Source organism: Carcharhinus amblyrhynchos, chromosome 2 (assembly GCF_965287045.1).
Source record: "Carcharhinus amblyrhynchos chromosome 2, sCarAmb.v2.hapA, whole genome shotgun sequence".
NCBI lineage: Eukaryota > Metazoa > Chordata > Chondrichthyes > Carcharhiniformes > Carcharhinidae > Carcharhinus > Carcharhinus amblyrhynchos.
In genome coordinates this window covers 88,197,616-88,223,782 of record NC_137325.1, presented here as the reverse complement: position 1 = coordinate 88,223,782, position 26,167 = coordinate 88,197,616, and the positions used below count along the sequence as shown (strand labels likewise).

The window sequence follows — 26,167 nt, the reverse complement described above, 5'->3', positions numbered from 1 at the left end:
AGAAGGCTTTAATTTAATAGATGCTATTAAGAGAATTACTCACAAGCTGATTGGTTTAGCTACAGCAGTGAAGGGTCGAGACTGAGTTTTGTCCCAGTGTCCTTGTCCACCCACAGCCTCGGAGAAAATGAAATAATAAATTTCCATGCTCATAGATAACCTTATTAGCAATTTACATCTTACTACAGCAGGGTAATGCACAATGAAGATTTCTCAGCAACAAGCTTAGTCACGCAGATCAGTTGCAAATACTCTGAATTTAGCAGCCCAATTAATTTTGTTAAGTAAAAAACAAAATTGGGTTCAGTTTAATTTTTGTACAGCTGAACAATTCTAAATGTATCAGATCAATATATTGAAAGTTGGCAAACAGGTCTTCAGCTCCTAACTCAATCCAGTCCAGCTCTTGCATGTACTCTTGGAAAAATGGACCATTATCCTGAGGTGGTTTTCCCTCCTCAATCAATAGGCATCCTCACATAAGGTGGCAACTTGATTATTTCATCAGAAATCACAGGATAAGCTTAAAATCTGCATCATGCCATCAGTGTGGCAATATATTCTTGTATAAAGCTTCAGGACCTTCACTGATTAAAGGTAATTCATAGCAACTTCTTTCTAAAGTCCCGAACTGAACTGAGACAAGCCAAATGTATGTATGCACCTGTGTGTGCACATGCACATGTCTGTATGTGTGTGTGCATGCATATGTGTGTATGCATGTATGTGTGTGTGCATATACGTGTGTGTGTGTGTATGAACGTGTGTGTGTGTGCATGCACATGTGTGCATGGATGTATACATATACATGTAAATAAGGTATAAATGATGCCTAAATTAGAAGAATGAAAAAGGCACTACGTACAACACCTTCATTCTGGCATCCCTCACATGTTGTAGGAACGATACCAGATCAGCAGAAAATTTGAATAAGTGAGGACCTTGACAAGGGCGCTAATCCCTAACTGCTGCAAGTTAAATTAAATAGTCATGTTTGATAAATATACTCAGAGAATTGTACAGGTTTCTTACAGGTACTGTCAAGAGAAGCAAGATAAAGGAATCCACAAACAATTGATGTAAAAACTGAGATAAACGGAACTGAACTCCAGGGATTCTGATCATTCAGATAGTGACACTGAAATACATACACTTAACTCTCCTCTCCTTGTTTGGCGAATACTTCTGTTATCATGATAGGCAAACAATTGCTACAATTTTGTGAATTTATGAGTTGAGAAAACAGAAAGTCCCAGCGGACTCTGCTCAATGATTTCACATGTGTGGTCATGGTGTCATACTGCTCAATGCTCTACAACCCACCCAGCACCCTCACAGCACTTACCCAGCACTCACCCATCAATAGTCTATAGTTCAGGACCCATAGAGCTATCCCACCTCACACATCTTCCACTATGACAGTCTCATACCTATATCTCAATATCTCCATATAGCGTCAGCTGTGGCAGGAACATCAACTAAATGCAGTACAACACAATCACTGGCCTTCTTCCCATTCTCGGAAGAAAAGGTTGCTCACAACAGAAAGAGCCAAAGTAGAATTAGTGGAGACAGCCTATCAGAAGAGATGGTGCTACAATTCAGAGGGCCAGCTTCAATAAAGCATAGAACATCTGGAACTGCTGCAAGTCCCAGCATAACTTGCTATGTACTATTGTAATCTTTGTTATGATGTGCTGCTGTTATGGAATTCCAAACACATTTTAACACAGCAGTATGCCCAAGTCAGGATGGTTTATAACTTGAATGGAAATGATCAGGAATGGTATTCATATATTGCTGCTGTTTCTGTGCCTCTTGGTAGTTAGGGTCTTGGATTGTTTAAGTAAATCTGGTGAACTGTTGCAGTATATCCTGTAATACATTCTGAAGCCACTATGTGCTGTTGTTGATCAGTGGGTAGATCATGATTTCAGTGGTTGAAGTGCTATTTAAGCAAAATGTTTTGTCCTTGGCTTCTTAAGTGTTGCCACTCCTAGGGCGATCTTGAGCCCATGCTCGCTGTCTGCGGGAATGGTGGTGCGGCTCAAGGTTCGGCAAAACCTGAATGTTGTGAATCTCGCCGGTGACGTAATGAGGTTCACACTCATGGTGCCAGCTCAGATCATGGGGTGGGAGGTCACTCCAACACTTTTGCCGTAACCTCGAACATCTGGAACTGCTGCAAGGCCCAGCATAATTGGGGAGGGAAATGCGGAAGCCGCTGAGATCTCTGTCGCAGGCTTGGGGAGAGGCCATTATTTGCTCTGATCAGGATGCCCTTTAAGTATAGCTCCCCGATCTCAGTGCAGCTGGGCTTTGGCAGTGTGCTGAGGTGTCGCCCATCCCCCTACTTTATGGTGTGAAACACACGTATCTGTTTTTTGGGGGGGGGATGTGTGGTGAGATCTGGAGAGAAAACCGGCCTATCTCTCTGGAGAAAAATATACTTTTCTCTCACCAGAACCAACATTCTGCTATTTTCTGTAAGATTCACCCCTACGTTTACCCAAGGGAAATTTTTATGCACTTGACATAATGTGTTCTCACAGTCTGTAAATTTTAGGAACAAATTGGTGATGCCAGAGAAAGGATGAAGATACGAATAGCTAAAATTAAAAGGCAACGAGATGGACACATCAAAGTTATACTTTGAAGAAGTTAATCATATTAACAATTAATCAAACCGAATCACTTCCTCATATTAAGTCACATCAAATCTTTTGGGATGGTTTATAAGAATTCAACACACCTATTGTGGTTTTAGGAAACTGGTCTTTAAAGGATGATAGGCATAATAATTTATCATTTACTTTGACTTCTAACAGAAAAGCAACCATAATATGTTTGTAGAAGCTAACAATAATAAGATATATGCTGACCTAAATAGTAATTAACTCCAGAATTCAACTAAGAAGTTATATTTTGGAAACAAACACTTGGGTCTGGATATTTAAGTTCTGCCTGAGGTAGGAACAGAGCTCGGTGGTTACTGAAAATATCAGCGCCATCTGGAATGCATGTTTCCTGTCATTATTCCTACCACCGGTGAGACTCATCAGGTTTCAACTCAGGCTGTCCCTGAGAATCTGCCTGATAAATAATCACAGAATTGTTACAGCACAGCTCATCTTGCCCGAACCTGCTCTTTGAATGAGCATTGTGACTTAGTGCCATTCCCCTACCTTTTCCCCATACCCCTGCACATTGTACTTCTATTCAAATAATCATTTAAAGCCTTCTTGAATGCTTTGATTGAACCTGCGTCCATCACACTTCCAGGCAATGCATTTCAGACCCGAACCACTCACCGTGAAAAAAGGTTTTTCTTTTGTAAATCGCTTTAAATCTGTGCCACCATATTCATAATCATTTGCTCCCTCTCTATTCTGTCCAGCACTCTCCTGTTTTGAGCATCTCTATCAATCCTCGTTATATCTTCCTCCTCTCCAAGGAAAATATGTCCCTACATTTCCAATCTATCCTCATAACTGAAGTTTCTCATCTCTGTAACTGTTCCTATAACTCTCCTCTGCCCTCTCTCCAATGCATTCACATCCGTCCTATAATGTGGCGCCTAGAACTATATACAATACTCCAGCTGAGGTGTTTTGTATAAGTTCAGCATAATCTCCTTGTTCTAATACCTATGCCTTTATTAATAAAGCCCAGGATACTATATATTTTATCAACTATTTTATCTATCTGTTCTGCCACCTTCAATTATCTATGCATATGAATATATAGGTCCCTCTGCTCCTGCATCCCATAAGAATTTCACCCCTTAGTTTATATTGTCTCTTCATGTTCTTCCCACCAAAATGCATCACCCCACGCTTCTCCACATTGAACCTCATCTGCCACCCATTTTCCCATTCCACCAACTTTTCTATGTTCTTTCGAAGTTCTACACTATCCTCCTCACAGTTTACAATGCTTCCAGGTTTTGTGTCATCTGTAAACTTTGAAATAGTCGCCTGCACACCAAAATCTAGATCGTTAATACATATCAGGAAAAGCAAGGGTCCCGATACCAACCCTGGGAACTAACTTCTTCCAGCCTGAAAAACATCCATTGATTCTTACTATCTGCTTCCTATTATTCAGTCATTTTTGAATCCAATTTGCTACTGTTTCTTTTATTCCAGAAGCTGTCATTTTTCCCACAAGTCTAATGTGTGACACTACACCGAATGCCTTTTGAAAGAAAATTATTTGGAGCTCATTGATAGTTTCTCGAGATCCACCTTGAGATTTTCAATCAGGGAAGCAAAACGACAGTGGGAGACGGTAATGGCTGCCCCACAAAAATAGGTAGGTCCCATTAGAGACAGAACGGTTAAAAATGGCACTCAGCTACTGCCGCACAGCCTTTGGGTATGCACAAGTTGTGGGGAGAGTGCTGACTATGTGATCCTGGCATTACAAGGGCATAAAAGGAGGAGGTAAGACATCCAGACACAACTGGGAAACCACCAGATTGCAAGCAGGAAATCAGTTGGCAATAGGGGCATGACGCTTAGGTTTCATATCCAGTGGCAGTGAGGAGCAACATCCTTCATAGGAAGGGCATGAGGAGTGGGACAAGGGGCATGAAGGTATGGAGGCCATATTGTCAGCATGGGATCTACTGCTGGAGATGGAACTATCCAGTCATGTCAGAAAACCACTGCCACAGGGGAGTCTGGCTTTCCAGCCAAATGATCTCAGTGCTTTAAAGTTTAAAGCTTATTTATTAGTGTCACAAGTAGGCTTAGATTAACACTAGGCTATCAATAGTTACTGTGAAATCCCCAAGACACCACACACTGGCACCTGTTCGGATACACTGAGGAAGAAGTTAGCATGGTCACTGCATTTAACCAGCACATCCTTTGAACTGAGGTTAGCTTTCTGGCTGTTGGTGACTGTCTGGGTGGAGTCTGCATATTCTCCCCTTGTCTATGTGGATTTCCTCCAGGTGCTCCAGTTTCCTCCCACAGTCCAAAGATGCAGGTTAGGTGGTTTTGCCATGTTAAATTGGCAGGGTTACGGAGATAGAGTGGAGTGGGGTTGGCCTGGGTAAGATGCTTGAAGGGCTGAATGCTCTCCTTCTGCACTGTAGGGATTGTATAGTTCTATGGTTTGTTATATTTAAACAAATCCAAGTAAAGTAATAAAATACTCTCTGACTTATGCACGCACACAGACTCAAAGTTCACACACAAAAATACAGATTACAGGGTGTAGAAGGAGGGGCTGCCATCTCATTTCAGGGGACAGTTAAGGGGTTGTGGGTCTGGAATGTCACAGATAGGAACTGCAGATTTCCTGCCCTTTGAAATTAAATAAATGAGCTTGGCTTTTACAACAATCAGTGAAGGCTGTCATGGTCATCAGTACTGACAAAAGCTTTTTATTGCTGATTTAGGAACAGAATTTAAATTCCACCTGCTGCCTCAGTGGGATTTGAATCTTTGTCCCCAGTGTATTAGCCTGGGCCTCTGAATTACTACTGTGCTGCAATTGCTCTTAGCGGAATAAGAAGTTGTATGTATCAGTGCAGGCAGGCTCTTAACAGCACTCTGTCTCTGAGTTTTGCTGACTGGGTCAGTAAGTGCTTGGGCACACATTCCTTCCACGTTCAGGAGCAGCAAGCACTCCTAGGCTCCTCAATTGAAGTGTCTGTTTGAGGTTGAATACCGAGAGGCCAGGATCAGATGCTGAACCCAATTTTCAGAGTGATAAAGATAATTGAACATTTTCCTGCACTGGACCCGGTCTTTCTGACCACATTCTGTCTGCTGACATTTTCTGTTGCTCCTTTCTGTGCTGACTGGGTTTGGGAAGGTGCCTTTCTCCTATTATCGCTTTGGTTGCAGCAGCCATAATGTGGTTGAATTTTACATTCAGTTTGAGGGAGAGAAGAGTGATTCTGAGACTAGTATTTTAAACTTGAATAAGGGTAATTATGAGGGCATAAAAGTGGAGCTAGCTAAATTGAACCAGCAAATTATGCTAACGGATAAGTCAATGGAGATGCAGTGGCAAACATTTAAGGGGGTATTTCAGAATGCACAGAATTGATACATTCCAAAGAGAAAGAAAATTTCCAAGGAGAGGGCCCACTGTTCTTTGGGTGTTAACTTGAGCTTCAAGATCTGTGAGAATGTCACTAAAATATATTGCAAAAATTCAAAATCTCAGAACTTGAGAAGGCAATCGAGGTAATATGGGTGAGAGTAAAATTCCAGGAGTTTGAGAGAATAGTCACACTTATAAGTGACTAGGAGCAGACAGCAGATGAAGTTGAATATCTGGGAAGTGGGGAACAGTAAGATGGAAATGTTAAAATAGAAAAGTTCAGTAAAACTTACACTCTGAAATAGTTTTAGCTCTCTTGGGTAAATAGGAACTCTGGCGAGTGCCACCACATCAGTATAAGTGCCACTAACAAATAAGAAATCATCCAGGCAAATGGGTCACTCTCAAATAACTCACCCCCAGTACTGAATACTAAACTCGCAGATACAAATTTTATTACCCAAATGGATTGAGAAAATCAATATGAAGATAGTTCATGAGATGATACATAAATTAGAAGAGGAGGCAAAAGAGGTTCCTTTCAAAGAGGGAGAAAGTAATGTTAGATCTAGTCTCTCAGGCATAATGTGGGGCAAGTGAAACATGAAATAACTCGTGATACTGGCATTGGAGACAGTCCAGAGAAGGTTCACAAGGCTGATCTCAGGCACGGAAGGATTCGGTTATGAGAGGTTGGGCTTTTATTCATTGGAGTTTAGAATAGTGAGAAATGGCCTTGTTGAGGCATAAAGGATTCTCAGGGGGCTTGACAAGGTAGATGTTGAGAGGTTGTTTTCTCTTGTGGGAGAGTCTAGGACCAGAGGGCATAATCTCAGAGTAAGGGGTCACCCGTTGAAGACAGAGATGAGGAGGAATTTCTTCTCTGAGGGTAGTGAATCTATGGAATTCTTTACTGCAGAGGGCTGGACAGACTGGGTCATTAAGTCTTAGATAGATTTTTAACCAGTAAGGTAATCAAGGGTTATAGGGATAAGGCAGAAAAGTGGAGTTGAGGAAATATCAGATTAGTCATGATCTCACTGAAAGGCGGAGCAGGCTCAACGGGCCAAATGGCCTATTTCTGCTCCTACATTTTATGCTCTTATGGTCTAAATATGGAAAATGATAATCAAATGTAAAAATACTTAAGTTGTGGAGGATTCATTTCAGTGAGTTGTAAAGGGATCCAGCCCAGGGAGACTGGAATATGAAGTTGGTTTGCAAAACAGTAATTGAACAGTGGGAGATCTTCAAAGAGGAGATGGTTTGGGTGAAGATGAGATACAGATCCACGAGGGAAAAGGAAGAATATCCAAAGCTAGAGCTTAGCTGACTAAAGATATAAAGATTAGAATGAAATATGAAAAGGATGCTAATGACAAATGTAAGATTCATGATACAACAGAGAACAAAGCTAAATACAGAAAGTACAAAGGGAATAAGAAGGTCAAAGAGAAAATGCAAGAATACATAACATAAAGGAGAATCCAAAGCCTTTTATAACCATATACATAATAGAAGGATAGTCAAAGGAAGAATCGGACAATTGGGGAACAAAAAGCTAGATTTCTTGTTGAAACAGAGGGGAAGCATGACTGAGGCACTAAATAGTGCTTTGCTTTTATCTTTATTAGAGAAGAGAATATATTAATAATAATTGGAAGTCCTTCCAAGTAAGGAGGACACTTCACAGAGTCCTGGGGTGGAATTCTCCCATCTGAGACTAAGTCTCACAGCAGGGTGGGAACGAGGAGTGTTTCTTTTTGCAAAGGCTGGCAGGAAACCACGCCATTTCTTCTGGCCCCAAACTCGTTAATTATGCACCTGGGGGGTTGGTGCCATATTCTGGGCATGCTGCAAGTCCCAATATCATATACGGGGACCACACTTAAAGGTGCCCAACATCACTGATTCACGGCTGAAGAAAGAATATGCACCTCCGAAAGGGAAGATGGATCTCCAGGAAGACTTTGAAGCTGGAAGATGAACTTCCTCGATGACACAGAATCTGGAAGATCCACCTGGAGGTGCTCCTCCACCCATTGCTGTGATATTCAGGATCCAGGGTTGCTGGCGGTCTCAATAATGAACTCTGGAGGCAGCCACAGACATTTTTCAGTTTAGTACCACTTTCTGCACACCACGTTATTCCAGACGTGTTCAGGAGTGGCATGTTGCTCTGTTAGTATCACAGGGAATCAGGAGTGGGTAGAAGATTTTGGCTGGGCCTTCACCGCATCCCATTAGCAGGGTGTAAGTTAGTTTCCCAATCTGCCAAGGCAGGTATCAGTAGAAGATCGCATGGGAAATTCACGCTGGTGTAAAACTGATTTTTGGCCTCCTGCTGAATTCCTACTTCATTTATCTTTACCAACCTGAAATTACCTTGGTGAGAAGATGTTCAACGCAATAATAGCTTTCACTGTTTCTTATCTTGGATTGGCCAAAAGATAATCTTCTAATAGGACACAAAGATCCCTTGCCACTTACAAAGCAAAATAGAGTCACTGAATCCGTTACTGCCCAAATGAAGTTAACAGTGTTCCAAAGAGTCACCAATCCTTTGACACTAGTTAATACCAGATATATTCTCTCTTCTTCCTGCACTGCCTAACCTCTCTGACATCCAAATATATTTTTCCTCCAAATAATCTCGATATGATAGGATTCTAAAATGTAACCTGCATTGCAGACTGCAAGTGCAAAAGTCTCACAAAATTAAGTTAGTTTTTTAAGGTACTCGCCTCTAAGCAGAAGACAGAAATCTTTATCAGTACACTCTGGATAACTTGCATACACTCTCCTCAGAACTATGCTTTAAAAGCACTACCACTGTAAAAAAGGCCCTGCATCAGCTTTTACAAAGTGAAAAACAATTTATGTGAATATGTTTTCAAGGTTTCTACAGTAAAGCTTTAATACATATATAAACAAACGTGTAAATACTTACTTGCCACATATGAGGGCTTGGATCATATCGTTTTAGAGTTGCATGTCGTGATATGGGGTCAGCTATTTTGTCCTGTGTTGTATCTGCTGGTTTGATTTTAGGTGCCAACTTACAATCCCAGTTAACATCTTCATAACTCCTATACATTTAGGAAAAATGTATATTACAGTGAAAATCTAATAGATAGGAATAAGTAATTCTCATCAATTGAGAAATAGTAAATGGCAACAAGTGCAACTGATTTCAAATTAGGAATTGCAGGATATTCTGATGGTTTTTGAAAATCTCAATAAAACAGACTTTTGTGGTACACATTGGGCTTGATTTTACCGTTTTCATTCTAAGTGCTGAATCTGGGCACAATTCATTTCCAACCTGGAAATCTGCTTTCAGGTGCCCCCATTAGCACTTTGCTTGAAAAAAAATCGCAGGTCCAATTTGTGCTGTGGGCTGAGCCTATTGCACCCGAAATGATTGGAGCTCTGAACTGCGTACGCGCAGTTAGAAAAAAATTTGAAGAAATGCGTCCATGTCAGATTGCTCCCAGGCCGCAGAAAGCAGAAAAAGCTACCCAGGAGCGAAAAGTGGGAGCGATAGCCCCCACAGACATCACTGCATCACCCAGCAGAACCTAGTATTTCAGTGGTTTATCATCAATTGACAAAAGAGTGGCCTGTATTGAGAACATGAATGAAACTCCCATGAATTTTTACATGTTAGCCAGTCAAATGGTAAGCTATGTTCTGGCATTCACTACTTCCTGTGGTAATGAATTCCACAGGCTCACCACACTTTGGGTGACGAAATGTCTCCTCATCTCTGTCCTAAGTGGTCTAGCCTGAATCCACAGACTGTGACCCCTGGTTCTGGACTGCTCCACCATTGGGAAGATCCTCCCTGCATCTACCCTGTCTAGTCTTGTTAGAATTTCATAAGTCTCTGAGATTTCCCCCTCATTCATCTGAATCCAGCAAGGTAATTTCAATGCTTGCCAAGTCAATCTCTCCTCATACATCAGTCCCACTATCTCTGGAATCAGTCTAGTAAACCTTTGCTGCACTCCATGAAGGGCAAGAATATTCTTCCTCAGAAAACGAAACCAAAACTGCACACAATATTCTAGGTGTGGCCTCACCAAGGCCCTGTATAATTGCAACAACATATCCCTGCTCCTGTACTCAAAACCTCTCACAATGAAGGCCAACATACCATTTGCCTTCTTTACCGCCTGCTGCACCTGCATGCTTACCTTCAGTAACTGGTGCACAAGGACACCCAGGTCCTGCTGTACAATCTCCTCTCCCAATTTACAGCCATTCAGGTAGTAATCTGCCTTCTTGTTTTTGCTTCCAAAGTGAATAACCTCACATTTATTCAAATTATACTGCATCTGCCATTGATTTGCTTACTCACCCAACCTGTCCAGATCATGCTGAAGGATCTCTGCATTCTTGTAACAGTTCACCCTCCCACCCAACTTGGTATTATCTGCAAACTTTGAGATGTTACGTTTTGTTCCTTCATTCAAATCATTAACATACATTGTGAATAGCTGGGGTCCACCACCAATCCTTGTGGCACCCTACTAGTTACTGCCTGCCAATTTGAAAAGGGCCCATTAACTCTTACTCTTTGTTTTCTCTCTGCCAACCAGTCTTCTATCCATTTCAATACACTTCCCCCAATCCCATGTGCTTTAATCTTGCACAATAATCTCTTACACAGGACTTTGTCAAACGCTTTCTGAAAGTCCAAATACACCACATCAACTGGCCCCCCGCCCCCTTGTCAAGTCTACTCGTTACATCGTCAAAGAATTCCAACAGATTTGTCAAGCATGGTTTCATGGCAGCAAAGATGGCCTGTCGTAGGCCAGCAGTGGGCTCTTCAGGTTTTGCTGTTGTCAACAGGGTTTCCTGTTTGCACACCTCACCGCCATGAAACCCGTGGTGGAGTACACTGTCAACAGGTCTGGAAGATCCCGCAAGTGTGAATAGCCAGAAAGTTTCAGCCACAGTCTCAGAAATTTGACTTTTACACAAACCTATATCGTAATATGATCTTCCAACAGGTACAACTACAAGTGAGGATGGGATGAAGAGTCAGTCTGTGATGATTAAGGCAATTAAAAATGTACTTTAAACCCTGTTTTTCTTTGAATTATTTCAGATCTGAAAATTATATTTCTGATGCACATTTTTTAAATGTTACCTTGATTGGTCATCTGAATTGATTATCTTACTGATCACTAATGGTTAAGGTCTGTTCATCTGTGATCCTCTTCATGGTAATATTTAGAATTATGCTTTGTCCAGCCAAATCCAGTAAGGTCAGAAGAGTGAAAATGTAAAAAGCGTTGCAACGGACTCGCAAAACCAAGGAAGTGTTGACTGAACTGCTTAAGAACAGTCTTCTCAAACAGTAAAATTACTGTGGGGATTAAGAGTTCTGGAAACAGTTGCAGGGATCATGATGCATGCTTCATCAGTGCCATTCAAAGTAAACCAGCCAGCATGGCAATTTTGTGCTTCCTGGTCATCTGAATGATTGTTGTATGAAGCCATGTTGACCATGGCTGTCCACATTATTAGCAATAAAACTGTAACATCATAGCACTGCTCAAAGCTAGCTTAAACTGCTGAACACAAATTTGTAATTAAGCAAAGCACACTTTCCTTCCTTCTTGCAGGACAAAGTGCTGAAAAACTGTAAGTAGTAATATTGAACCTACATATCCATAACTCATGCAGGACATAATACTGGCCAGAATTAGGATGCTCACTGAGGCTGTAACCAATGGCGAGGCTGAAACCATTGAGGATGAACATATCTTCATGTCAAATCTTCCTTCTCACACCCATTTCTTTTCATCCTACAATCTATCTGATTCCAATCTGCAGATGGTGTAATCATACAACATTACTTTCCCTCTTCCCTATACCACAACGTTACCCCCTCTGGCGTTTTCCAAGTGGTGCAACCTGGGCTCAGGCAGGGACACTAACAAGGGAGGAATACTGAAGACACAGCATGTTTGACTTCACAATCAAATATACTGGCCTAGCTGACACTGTGTTTCTTAGAGGATAGATGAAGGGCTTGATTTTACCATCATGTTATGCCTGTTTTTGGGCACAAAAACTTGGTAAAGTCGAGCATGAGGCAAGTAACGTGACCCATGCCCGCCTCCGTGCCGGTTCCCTCTTTACCAAGGCCCAAAAATAGCCGCGATCAGGACCGTGTCCAAAACGGGTGCGACGGCCATGTAAATGCATTTGCATGCATTTAAATTGACTTAATGGGCTGCACGCCCAACTTTATCAGCACTTCCCCTTTACCACCATGTTAGCCCATCCAGATTCAGCGTGAAATAGGTATGCTCCATAAAAGTCTGATTCGGGCACGCCAGTCAGTAAGGAGGTAAGTGCTGAGTGTCTGACGACTCTCTACTTGAAATCGGTGGGTGTGGGGGGTAGAGGGGGGGGAGTGAGGTTTCGGCGGGGTGTGAGGAGAGAAAGGTGGGTCCGATGGCTCTCTGCTTGAGATTGGTGGGATGGAAGTGGGGGGGTCCATTGCCACTCTGCCTGAGATCAGTGGGGGCGAAGAGGGGAGGGGCCCGTGATCAGTCTGAGTGGTAAGGGGTGTGGGGCGATAAGGGGGTCAGTAATGTTGTGGGGGTGGGGAAATGTCTGTGGAGTCCAGGGGAGGCATTATTCAGCCCAGAACGGATGTGGCAGGGGAGCAGCATTCTATCATTTTTTTGTTGCGCACACGCAGTTGGAGGTGCCGATCAGAGCTGCAGGCACGTTACACCCCGCCCAAAGGTTTCTGCAGTGCGATTTGGACTTACTGATTTTTTTCGGGCAGAGTGTGTATGGAGCCACCTTAGAACGGATCTAAAAGTTAGATCAGAAACACTCCCAGTTTCAAGTCAGACCAGCACTTAGAGTCAAAATGGTAAAATAGGACCCTAAAGGTGGGATCCACTCAAGGTCAGAGGTTGGGAATGAATGGGCTACAAAAGGGCAGGGGGAAAGGTTAGTGCAAGTACCAGCTCATCAGCAGGCAAGACTGCACTCAGATTCTGGAACAGAGGACTCAGATGAGCACTTGGATGGGTCAAAGTACAGGAGAAGGCCGATGACCATGCACAACAAAGAGTTTGGTGCATTGGGAAGTTTGCCAGACATTCTGCAACCAAATCAAGGAGCATGGAGGAGTCCAGCACCAACACGACACATGGTTGTGCACACAATTTCTTCCAGCAAGAAATTGGTGATTAATAGTTTGCACTCTTGTGGACACAACCACAATACATTGATGGCTGATTTCCCAGGTTCCATTGCAGCACAAGCATTAGCCACCCTACATCTGACACTACAATGGAAGCTCAGATTGCTGCCAGGCTTACTGCCACATGAGCTCAGACTGCTGCATGGATGAGGATTACAGTGTCCTCCAACAGGTTACTAGGATTGCTGAGGCTCCGTCTCAAGGGAGGGGAATGGTTCCACCAACACAAATGTGCTAACCTCAGTCAGGAAAGCAGCATTCAGCAGCACTCTCAGTGCTTAGCCATTGCTTGCAAATCAGTCGGCCCAGGCAGGTGCCATTCACACTGAAATGGTCCAGTCTACAACTCCGCCTTCTAGACCCAGTGTTGTTAGAGGGCAACCAGAAGGCCACTTGCAGTCTCCTTCACTAAAGATCAGCAGCTTTCCATTGGCCACATGCTGCAGCCACCATGGCAGCAGTACACGGCATTACCTGTTGTGAATGCAGTTGCTCACTACAGCATTGGTTGCATTGACCACCAGACAATCCTTGTGGAGATGGAGTCTCATGTTCAAACTGAGGATACCCTCCATCATGATGTCTAGCACTTCCACAATGCTAAATGGGATAGATTTAGAACAGATTGCCCAGGTCAAAACTGGGCATCGGCTGTAGCAGAATTGTACTCAACTGCAATCTGTAATGTCATGACTTTGAATACCTTTCACTTCACTATTATCATCAAGACAGGGATCCATCTTGGTACAGTGAGGACAGCATGACCAGGACAGCACCAGCCATTCCTTAAAATGAGGTACTGAGCTGATGAAGCAACAACAAAGGATTACCTGATTGCTAGACAGCAGAAGGAGAATGTGATGAACAACGTGAAATGATTCAGTGGCCAACTAATTGGATTAAAACTCGGTTGCCCTGCCACATAACATCCAGTCCTGAATGGCAGAGAGCAAAAAGAACTCACTGGAGGCGGAGGTTCCACAGACTATCCCATCCTCAGTGATAGGGGAGCCCAGCACATCAGTGCACAAGATAAGGCTGAACCATTTGCAACCTTCTTCAGCTAGAGTACTGAATGGATGATCCAGTTTGACTCCTCCTGAGGCCCTCAGCAGCACAGATGCCAGTTTTCAGCCAAATTGGTGAATTCCATGTGATATTTATGGATCTGTGGATTGAAGATTTGTGCTCCAGAACAAGCATTCCTGCTTTCCACTGGCTATTCCAGTACAGCGACAATACAACCATGTGGAAAATCTCCAGTTATTTCCTGTCCATAAAAAGCAAGACAACTCCAACTAGCAAAGAGGGCTTCAAAGGTACGAATAACCTGATCACCCTTAGTATCATATGCCTGAGTATAGACAGAGGTTAGAGCAGCAGAATACTCAGCTGGAGAGATGATGCAGATGAGAGGGTTTTAGACTATTAGAATGTTAGGACTGGCCCTGGGGAAGATGGGATCTGTAAAAGCCAGAGGGATTGCACCTAGACAGAGCCAAGACTAATATCTTTATGGAGGGATTTGTGCGTGCTACTAGGGAAGGTTTAAACTAACTTGACAAGGGCATGGGAACCAGAGGTAATATTAGAGATGAAAAACAAAGTGCACAGGGAATTGGGAGTGTCAGATATCACTAGAGTTGGAAATAGTAAATTATTAGGTGGGGTCAGACTAAGAGGGAATGTAATGAGGACCGGAATTCCCCAGCCATTCACGCTGGCGGGATTCTCTGATCCCACTGCAGTGGATGGAGATTTGGCTGAGCGCAGCAGGGGCAGGGCGTGAACAGTCAGAGAATTCCAGCTGAGGTCTATGTTAAGTTTACTGTACCTGTATGTGAATGTGCAAGGTATGGTAAAATAGATGGGTGAGCTGCAGACACACACAGCCACTTCAAAATATGATTTGGTGACATATGGAAGACCTTGTTTTTTGTTGTTTCATGGGATGTGGGTGCCATTGCCTGGACCAGCATTTATTGCCCAACCCTAATTGCCCTATCAACTGAGTGGCTTGCTAGGTGATTCCAGAGGGCAGATAATCACATTGTCGTGAGTCTAGTCACATGTAGACCAGACCAGGTAAGGACAGCATGCTTCCTTCCCTAAAGGAGATTAGTGACAGATATTTTAGGACAACTGGCAATGGTTTCATGGTCATCATTAGACTTTTATTTCCAGATTTCATTGATTCAATTTGCACCATCTGCTGTGGTGGGATTTGAACCCAGGGCATTACCTTGGGTCTCTGCATTATTAGTCCAGTGACAGTACCACTAAGCCACTGGCTCCCCTGGCCCAAGAAAGGGTAAGGCAGGTTCTAAATATTCCTGGATACAAAACGTTCAGGAAAAACAAAGATATAAAGAAAAGTTGGACATCGGAAGAGAATGTTACAGCACTGGAGAAATGTCTGAGAGGGATCAAGAACAGAATCAATTTAGTTTGAGCTAAGAAATGATATCTGTATCATTATGCTGTTGGATATATTAGTTGGAAAGATATAGAAGAACACATTTGCAAACAAATTACAGAGAGGTAGAAGAATCATCGATGAATTCTAATGAGGCGCTTCAATTATCCTAATGTTGATGAGGATATTAATAGTGTATACGACAGAGAAGGTAAAGAGATTCCAAAATGCTTTGGAGACAGCAGGACCTGGTTAAAGCTCTGGTGAATTATGATCTGTAGAATGTTGATAGTGGAATGTTGAATGTTGAAAGGAGACAGATTCTTTCTTGTTGGAGATGGTCATTTACAAGCATTTGTGTGGCACAAATGTTACTTGTCTGTTCTCAGCCCAAACCTGAATGTTGTCCAGTCTTACAGGCCTACCTTGCAGGTAGGCATGAACTTAAATATCTATGAGTTGCAAATGGAACTGAACACTGTGCATCAGCAAGCATCTGATCTTATGATGGAAGCAATGCCATTGATGAAGCAGCTGAAGATGGTTGGGTCTAGGACACTACCCAAGGAACACAGACATAGAATTTTACAGTGCAGAAGGAGGCCATTTGGCCTACTGAGTCTGCACCAATCATGATCCCACCCAGGCCTCATCCCCATAACTCCATGCAATTATCGTTGCTAGTCCCCCTGACACTAAGGGGCAATTTAGCATGGCCAATCCACCTAGCCCCCACACCTTTGGACTGTGAGAGGAAACTGGAGCACCTGGAGGAAACCCATGCAGACACAGGGAGAATGTGCAAATAAACTCCACACAGACAGTGACCCAGGCTGGGAATCAAACCCAGGTCCCTGGCGCTGTGAGGCAACAGTGCTAACCATTGTGCACCATGCCGCCTATACTCCTGAAGTGATGTCCAGGAGCTGTCCAATTTGCGAGGACTCCTTGATACCACACACATAAATGCTGCCTTGTCATCAAGAACAGCCACTTTCTCCTCACATCTTGAATTCAATGCTTTGGACGTGTTTCGGCGAAGGCTGTAATAAGGCCAGGAGCTGCGTGACTTTGCCAAGATCCAAATGGAGCAGGTTATTGCAATGTAAGTGCTGTTTGAAAGCACTGTCGATGATTGAAAGTCGATTGGTAATTGAAGGATTAATTTTATTCTGCTTTTATATATGGGACAAACCTAGGCAATTTGCTTGATTGTCAAGTAGCTGACAGTGTACTGGAACAGCTTGACTAATGGTGCAGATAGTTCTCGAGCACAAGCCTTCAGCACCACAACCAAGATGTGTCAGGGCCCATGGCCTTTGCTGATTGTTGAGATCACATGGAGAGAACTGAATTACCGAAAGACTGGTATTTGTGATGCTGGAAACATCTGAAGGAGGTTCAGATAAATCAAGCACTCAGTGCTTCTGGCTGAAGATGGTTGCAAACGCTTCAGTCTTTTCTTTTGTGTCACTGAGGATGGAGTGCCTGTGGAGCCTCTTCCTCTTTACCTGTAAGTAACCTGAGTTTCAGGATGGGACTTTCAGGCCATTGCTTGCCCCAAAACCAGAAAATCCCACCAGAGATTAATGAACCTTTCCAAAGTGCCCCTCGTCTGCTACAATTCCCGTGGCGGTGAAACGGGAAAATTCGTCCAAAAATCTTTGAACATGACTTTTAAAAATGATATGAGCCACTTACTACTTTCATAGAAACTAGAAGCAGGAGCAGGCCATTCGCGGCTACTCTACCATTTATCTTGATCATGGCTGATCCCCCCCTTCCTCCCCATATTCCTTTAGCTCCAAGAGCTATATCTAATTCCTTCCTAAAATCACACAATGTTTTGGTTTCAACTGCTTTCTGTGGGAGAGAATTCCACCATTTGAATGTAATTTGAAGAGCCTTTCCTCCCCAGCATAATCAGTGGAAACTCCCATTGTTGACGTGGGGATCATAGAATCCCTACAGTGCAGAAGGAGGCCGTTTGGCCCATTGAGTCTGCGCCAACCACAATCCCACCCAGGCCTGTAACCCCACATATTTACCCTGCTAATCCCCCAACACTAGAGTCAATTTAGCATGGCCAATCAACCTAACCTGCACAACTTTGGACTGTGGGAGGAAACTGGAGTACCCGGAGGAAACCCACGCAGTCACGGGGAGAATGTGCAAATTCCACGCAGATAGTGACCCAAGGCCGGAACTGAACCTGGGTCCCTGGCGCCATGAGGCAGTAGTGCCACTGTGCCACCCTAGATGTGATAAGTTTTGTGAACATTGGCAAAATCCAACTTGAACCAACATAAAAGCTTTCGGAAAACATGGTGTTTTTGGCTGAAGTTTAAAATTCCCCAATTGTCTGGTTTGACCGTTTCTGTCCAGATTGCACTGATATTATTGGTGTAAAGGAAACTCTAGTACTATCTTTATGACAGCTAGTCTATGAAAGCTGAAAAGCTGATTTGTAGTAATCATATTTCATGGAGCATATTCTGAATTGGTGTTATTTGTGTGTCAAGACTGGAGAGGGACTGAAGGCATTTCTATAAACTGTATTCTGAAAAAGCAATTTGCCACAATGTTGCTACACATTTCTGAACAAAAACAAGTATGTAAACTAAACAGTCAGACAATCCTATAGAATAAAATGTCAAATTTGGCAGAGAAGTTTCAACAACATTTACCATCATGGATAAATAGAATGACATCTGCTCACCTCTGGGTGGTTGTTGTGTACATATATTTTCTTGCTGTTGCATCTCGCGCACTTTCACTTGTTGCATCATCTAAAGTCTATGATACAATATAGATACTGCACATTTTACAATATAAAAGACAAAGATTAAAAACTGCATAATTAATTGCAGATTGACATTCAAACATAAAATGAAACGGCACATTAAATTATCTGTGTTCCAATACTATGTTGACTTGTCATACCTGAACTGAAGGATCCACATTGAAATTAAAGTTATGGGTTTTGAGGGTATCTGGAACTGAGTGTGGTGATGGTGTCACTTTAACAGGACTTGTCCAACCTAAAAAAAAATTTATTTTGCTTCAATCAGCAATTCTCCATTGAATGTGTTGCTACAGAATTCAATTCTCCATCTCTACATTCTGGCATTGATGGAAGCAGAGAAGCTCATTGAAAATAGAAGCTATTGGAAACTACTTGCCAATCAAATCATTAAAAATTGATTTACAAACATTAATATTCCTGCTAAGGAAACATGGAACCAGAAACCATTGTCCCAATCATCACAGTCTTTGACAGACTACATGCAATTTATTCTGTTATGGAAGCAGCTTAACCATCTGAGAGGTTCATTATAACTAATCCCTAATTCCCAAGCATAATCAAACAAAACCCCACAATATTCACAAATCTGCAATCAACTAAATCTGTTTGCATCTTCTCCTCTCAGCCCCATCCCTGACCTTAGCAAAATTGTTACTGCTTATGCTTATTAATGGAACCCATTCTTGATAAGTGAAACACTCAGCAAGTCAAGCAGCACCTCTGGAGACAGAGTTAATGTTGCAGATCAATGATCTTTCATCAGTATGGCAAGATATTGAAAGAAACAGATTTTAAGCCAACAGAGCTGTGGAAAAGGGGTCAGGAAAGGAATAAAAGGGTGTGAGGTAGGGATAGAGGGCATGAGTGATTAAACTGCAGAATCATAGAATCACTACAGTTCAGAAGGAAGCCATTCAGCCCATCGAGTCTGTACCAACCACAATCCCACCCAGGCTCTGTTCCCATAACCCCACACATCCACCCTACTAACTCCCCTGACACTAGAGGCAATTTAACCTGGTCAATCAACCTAACCCGCACTTCTTTGGATTGTGAGAGTAAACTGGAGCACCAAGAGGAAACCCACACAGACATAGGGAGAGTGTGCAAACTCCACACAGACGGTGACCCAAGTCGGGAATTAAACCCAAGTCCCTGGAGCCGTGTGGCAGCAGTGCTAACTACTATGCCACTGTGCTGCCCATGATAATAAGACAAGTACAGAAACATAGATGTAAATGGTTACAACAGAACAACATGGCGAAGGTAACTAGGGAAAAACTGGGAAAGTGTAGACATGATCGATGGGACAGCTAGATTGTGGATCACACCATTGGCTCTAGAGGGGACCCCAATCCAAAATTCAAGCCAGGACTGGAAGTTTAAATATTTAAAGTTCAACAGTTACCAAGGGAGAAGTATTGAGTGCTGCCATTCATTTCAGTTCTATGTTCTATGTTTTAACTTCCAAGCAAATCAGAGCAACCGTGGTCACACCATCAACAAAGTCATTTCTAAGAACATACTGAGAACAAAGTGGGGAGAATTTCACTGAGGTTGAGTGTGTGCGTTTGGGTTTAAGTGAGAATTGAAATCCTGGGAAAGCACAAGGGCTTTGGGAAACCAGCTGCAACCGATTTTGGCTTGGGTTTAGAGTCTAAATGGGGTTTCTTTGGGTCTGTCTCTTACTTTGAGAATGATACCATAGACTATTATTTGTAAAAAAAATTCTTGTGTAGAAAACAGTCTTTTCAGACAATGCATTCAGGAAGAGGAACATATGCCGAGCAAGAGGAAAATTATACAGATAATGTGCCACTAGTTGTGCATGTTGTTGCTTGGATGTCCTAAGGTTGACTCAGATTTCAACAGTTCACCATCTAAAAACAGCAACTAAAAGCTACTTTTGTTCCCCCCTCATCAATGTTACTGCATAGAGCAGCCTGCAAACAACCAAATCTCCCTTCACAGCCTCTCATTACTCAGCATCAAATCATGTCTTCCCATTTATCATCACATATCAGAAGTATTCATTTATGAGCCAGCAAGCAAGGATAGGCAAGATAGAAGAGTGGGGTACAAAAAAAATATTTGTGTGGCTCACATATAAGACAGAAATTCATGCTATAGTGTTCTGTGCTGCTGTCCAATGAGGGCAGGGGTTCCCAATGAAGGGCGGTCTACATGGGGATCCTCCCCTACATCATCAGGAGCTGGTGTGGAGGATGTGCATGCAGCAGTCCCGTGCAATATATTTTCTGTGGCCTTGAGGTGTCCATGTTCCATATTTAAATAGGGGGTGGGGTCAGAGATTGCAGCCCTGATTTGATTATTTCAAGGGCACTTCAGTCTCATGCCGTTGATCTTTGGTCACCCACTGTGGAGGAGGACCTTGTGGTAATCAAGATGGCCATTAACGGGTCGATTCCTCTTCCACAGCCAGGTGACACTGAAGAGGAATCTTGTGGGACCCTAGACTATGCTTAAGGCCTTTCATGACCAATGGACAGCATGGGGGACTCAGTGCATTGTCAGCCCTGGAAATGAGATCTTATTGTGATTTGTTAAGTTTCCTTTGGAAGTTTTATTTTTGTTACAAAGCTCCATCAGGGCTATTACCCATTATTCATTGATTTCTTCAAAAGAGCATATAAAGCAGAAACTTAACAATCCAGCAATATGTAACCTACCCATCAGCAAACATGAATTTTTACCTTTCCTTTTTTTCTCATATCTCTGTGAAGTGGAACCTCTGTGGCTTTAGTAGGCTAGACAGTTCAGATCCCTGCTCTGACAATGCTCTTACCAACATCTTCTGGGTTTAGTGGCCCTATGGGCCTCCCCAAAGGCTGCTTGACCCCCAACTGTGCAGCAGTAGACTCAACCACTGAGGCATGAGCCAGCATGTGGTATGTGGTCTCGTGGGTGGGTGAGTTAGGGAGTTTTGGGGGGTAATATTCAGAAATGGAAACTTTGTGTGGTGCCCCCATCACTAGAGAATAGTGTATCACCCTGACTCCTCGCAACTCCCAGAAGCATGTCCAGGGAGGCAACACTGAACCAAGGCACAGCACAGCCTTTGACACCTCATTTCTTCTCTTTGGCTCCCAAATCCAAATTCATTCAAATTGTACATTTGGAGTGTTCCTTTGAATTCCGAAGTTGAAGTCGTGCCATGGGAGTTGTCATTACTTCCACTGACACTAATTGGTCAGGAATCCTGGACATTTCGTGGTAATGTAGTGACTGAGTTAAAATACCGCTGACAAATGCACTAGAATGACTTCTGGGTTTTCCTCAAACTACTGGAGCACCTCGTTCCCAACATGTTGTGATCTTAAAATTCAGACTCGTGTGTTAAAAGTGGCTTTGAAACCCGTGCATGCAATGAAAGGCTGTTTCTGTTGCAGTTAGAATGAGAATATCTCTTTGCAGATTAGCATCAACAGTGGATTTGTTTCCTTGCTTAACTTTTCTTTTGTACATTCTTGCAAATTAGTGAGACTAATACAAATTTTGGAAAATGATAGCCAATTGTTCTAAATATTTGATGACTGGGTTTTTTTGCTTTCCCAACACTCAAGTTACAAAGAATAGCGGAAGTCACATTGAGACATGTTCTTCACAAAGCAAATGTATTTTTGTTGAAGTTACAATAACTTGACTGGATAAGGTGGTGTTAAAAATGAATGAAAAGAGTAATGTGATATTCGCTGTTGAGCATTTTGTGTCACTTCATTCTCAGTTGTCTGGTCCCTGTTGTCCAATTCTGTGGAGCTAGTTTTATGGTGAACATCCTGGCACTGCAAATTCACCTCCAAGAGTCAACATGGATTCAGTCTGTGATTTCCCCACTCACCCCATCTCCACAGCCTTCCCATATCTTTTTGAAATGCTTTTGGGCTTTCAGATTATTGATGACACTGGTGCCCCACAAGGCTGTGTCCTCAGGTCCTTACCATCCTCCTTATACACCTATGTCTGTGTGACCAAATTCTGCTTAACTCCATTTCAAGTTTGTTGATAACGCTACTATAGTGGGCTGGATCTCAAACAATGATGAGACGGAGTACAGGAAAGAGATAGAGAATCTGGTGAAATAGTGTGATAACAATAATCTCCCCCTCAATGTCAGCCAAACAAAGGAGGTAGTTATCGACTTCAGAAAAAGTAGAGGAGAATATGCCCTTGTCTCTATCAACGGTGATGAAGTGGAAATGATCAACAGCTTCATGTTTTTAGGCATCCAGATCACCAACATGGACCTCCATGCTGAAGCTATAGTTAAGAAAGCCCACCAATGCTTCCACTTTTTCAGGAGGCTGGAGTTGTAGTTTTCACTACATCTCTTACCAATTTTTACAGATGCACCATAGAAAACATTATTTTTGGTTGTATCAGAGTCTGTAGTGATCAAGACAGCAAGAATCTACAAAGGGTTGTGAACATAGCTCAGCCCATCATGTAAACCAGCCTCCCATTCACTGATTCCATCTACATTTCCTGCTGCCTTGGAAAAGCAGGCAGCATAATCAAGGACCCCATGCACCCCGGACGTTCTCTTTTCCACCTTGTTTCATTGAGAAAAAGATACAAAAGTCTGAGGACACGTACCAACCTACTCAAGAACGCCTTCTTCCCTGCTGCCATCAGACTTTCGAATGGACCTACCATCTAAGCTGATCTTTCTCTATACCCTAGCTATGATACAAATGCTATATTCTGCACCTCTTCCTTTCTTTCTCCCCTATGTACTCTATGAATGGTATGTTTTGCCTGTACAGCAAGCAAGAAACAATACTTTTCACAGTATCCCGATACATGTGACACTAATAAACTAAACCAAAATATCGAAATGGAACTGTGGTGAAGTTGCTTTCACAATATTTTTAGGTGGGTAGTTCCAGAACTACTGGGAACTACCAGAACTTTGCCTTGGGGATAATGAAGGAATAGCGAAATGTGTCAAAGTTGGCATGGTGTATGACTTGGGAGGGGAACATGGATGCAATATGGCTCTTATTCACTTTATTCATTCAAGGGTTATCTGGTCCCTTGTCCTTGTCTCAATCTCCAATTCCTCCCTGTCACTATTACCCAGTCTCTCCCCCACACTTATTATCCAAACTCTTCCAGTCCATCCCCATGAACCAGTCCCTTGCCATGCTAATTATCCAGTCCATCTCCACCATCCAGACCCTCCCCACCCTCCAGTGCCGCTCTGTACCTCCCACCCTGGCTCGGATGGTTGCCGCGGACACGGATTTGGAGCTCCAGCGGCCGCTGTGCCTCTGCTGCTGGATGTCGATGGGGATGGCGGTGTGAGCTCTGCAGTCGCCGGGCTCTCGGTAAAAGGCCAGGTTGGGGATCCTCTTGGTGCCGCTCTCGGCGCTCTGGCCCGGGCTCACGAAGCCGGTGCTGATGTCCAGAGGCTGCACCTCATGTCGGTGCGGGGCCAGCGGGTAAAACACGTCCGGGGCCCAGGAGTCGGGGGTCCAGCGGGCGAACGCGGGGTTGTCCTGCTCCTGGAAGCTGGTGAAGAAGTGCCGGTCCTCGGGTCCCCGCACATAGGGAATGACCGTCTGACCCATGGCGGCCGGCCGGGCCAGGCTGACAGCGGGAGGCATGAGCGCAGCTTGCCCCCTTTCCAAAGCTCAGGGTCCGGCCACTCACACCGATCCGAGCCGCTCTCTCTGCTCCCCGCCCCCGCCCAGCCGGGGCCAGGAGTCGCGTCCTGTCGCTGCTCGGCAACCGAGATCATAGAGGCCGGAGCCGAGATCATAAAGGAACCGGGATCATGGGGGAATGAACGAGCCTCCGGCCGCCAGTGGCAAGGTGAAGGAGACACTGGAAAGGACAGCGTCTCCAGGGTAACACACAGCACCAGAGGAACCTGAACCTGAACCATCTGACTCAACACTCAGGATCCCCTCCACCTCCTGAAATCCGCAGGCAGCTCTTGGCAAGGGCCAGGAGGAAGGGTGACCAGCGAGTATGACCAGTTACACCGTACACATATTCCCCACCACAAAATACTGGCTAACTTCCACGGCTTGTTTGGTTATTGAAAATGTTCCCACTCCTAATGTAGCCGTGCCTACTCTAACTGCTTACTTTTTTCACCCTGGACCAGCTGGCATTTGGCAACAGAGCCATTTTGGGGGGTGGGGGAGGGGCACAAGAGCTACTTGGTAACACCATGGTGCATAACCCAACTCAATGAAGTTTGTAGATGCACTTCAATTACATCTCATCAAATGGTTGTATAACCAGTTGGACATTGGAAGCTTAAGCAGTATTCTCTGAAATTCACTTACGGTGGACATGGAAGTCCACCCAACCGTGCTTGCCCCAAAACCAGAAAATCTTGCCCGAGGTCAATAGACTTTTGCCTGGTCCTGTCCTGCCCGCTACGATTCCCATGGCGGACGGGTCGGGACAATTCTGCCCTGGGTATTTTTGTGTATGTTTCTCAGTCTGGGAGCAGCCTATGGCTTCATGCAGCAAAACGTGTACATTTGGTTAGGTTGATAATTGGCAAGTAAGATTCATGGTACATGTGCCAGGCAATGACCATTCACAATAAATAATCTAACCACCCTCCTCCCCTTTGATACTAAATGACGTTACCTTTGCTGAATCCTCCACCATTAATATCCTGGGTGTTAGTGTGTTGATCATAAACATAATTGGATCAGCCATATAAATACTGTGACTATAAGAGTAAGTCAGACATTGGAGGCCTGATTTTACCATTTTCATTCTAAGTGCTGAATCTGGGCACAATTGAGATCCAACTTGGAAATCGGCTTTCAGGCGCCCCGACACGCACTTAGCTTGAAAAAAAAACGCGAGTCTGAATTGCAGAGCTTAGCACGCCCGAAACGAGCAGAGCTCTGAACTGCGCATGCGCAAATAGAAAAGTATTTGAAAAAGCACGCCCGTGTCAGGTTGCTCCTGGGTCACAGAAAGGGGAGAAAGAGGCCTAGGAACGAAAAGTGGGAGTGATGGCCCTCACAGTCATGTCCCCCTTATCCACCCACCTCCCCCCGCCACCCAGACCAATTGCGACCCCCTGCCCCCTTCCGCCCCACCAATCGCCCGCAGAGTGGCAGCAGACCCTCCTTGCCTCCCCCCCAACAAAGATACATCTTAGCCGCTTCCCTCCTCCCAGCCACCCCCAGAGAACAATCTGGCCTAACTCCCCTTTCCCCACACCCCCCAAGAGAATGATCTTGCCTCACTCCCCTCTCCCCCACCCCGGAGAATGATCTAGCCTCACTCTGCTTGCCCCCCTCCCCCCCGAGAATGATTTGGTCTCACTCCCCCCCCCCAGGCCCCCAAGGTATATCTGACCCACCTCTTCATCTTCCCACCCCCTCACCTGAAAATGATCTGGCCCGCTTCCCTGCCCCCACAACCAGACAATGATCAGCCCTCCCCCTCCCCCCCCCCCCAAACCAGGCAATGATTGGGCCTCCCACCTCCCTCCCCTCCGCCACCACAGACTTTTATTCAGCAAGTCCATTTCAGTGTGATTCCAGATTGATGAACGCAGTGGTAAAGAGGAAATGCTGTTAAAGTTGGCCGAGCAGTTCATTCATTCAATTTAAATGTATGCAAATGCATTTAAATCACC

General features: G+C 43.9%; 1 protein-coding gene across 1 annotated transcript in view; it reads right to left on the bottom strand.

Moving 5' to 3' along the window:
• The window catches only part of spmip7 (sperm microtubule inner protein 7), a 30,991-nt gene extending 5,480 nt beyond the window's left edge, over window positions 1-25,511 (bottom strand). The window contains exons 1-5 of the mRNA XM_080208872.1: window positions 23,756-25,511; window positions 18,666-18,763; window positions 18,442-18,518; window positions 9,014-9,152; window positions 44-117 (exon numbers count right to left, since the gene is read on the bottom strand). Of these exons, the coding sequence (XP_080064998.1) occupies window positions 44-117; window positions 9,014-9,152; window positions 18,442-18,518; window positions 18,666-18,763; window positions 23,756-24,155 (788 nt within the window). The 5' untranslated portion in view covers window positions 24,156-25,511. The remainder of the gene's footprint in view (window positions 1-43; window positions 118-9,013; window positions 9,153-18,441; window positions 18,519-18,665; window positions 18,764-23,755) is intronic.
• Between the last annotated feature and the right edge of the window lie 656 nt (window positions 25,512-26,167).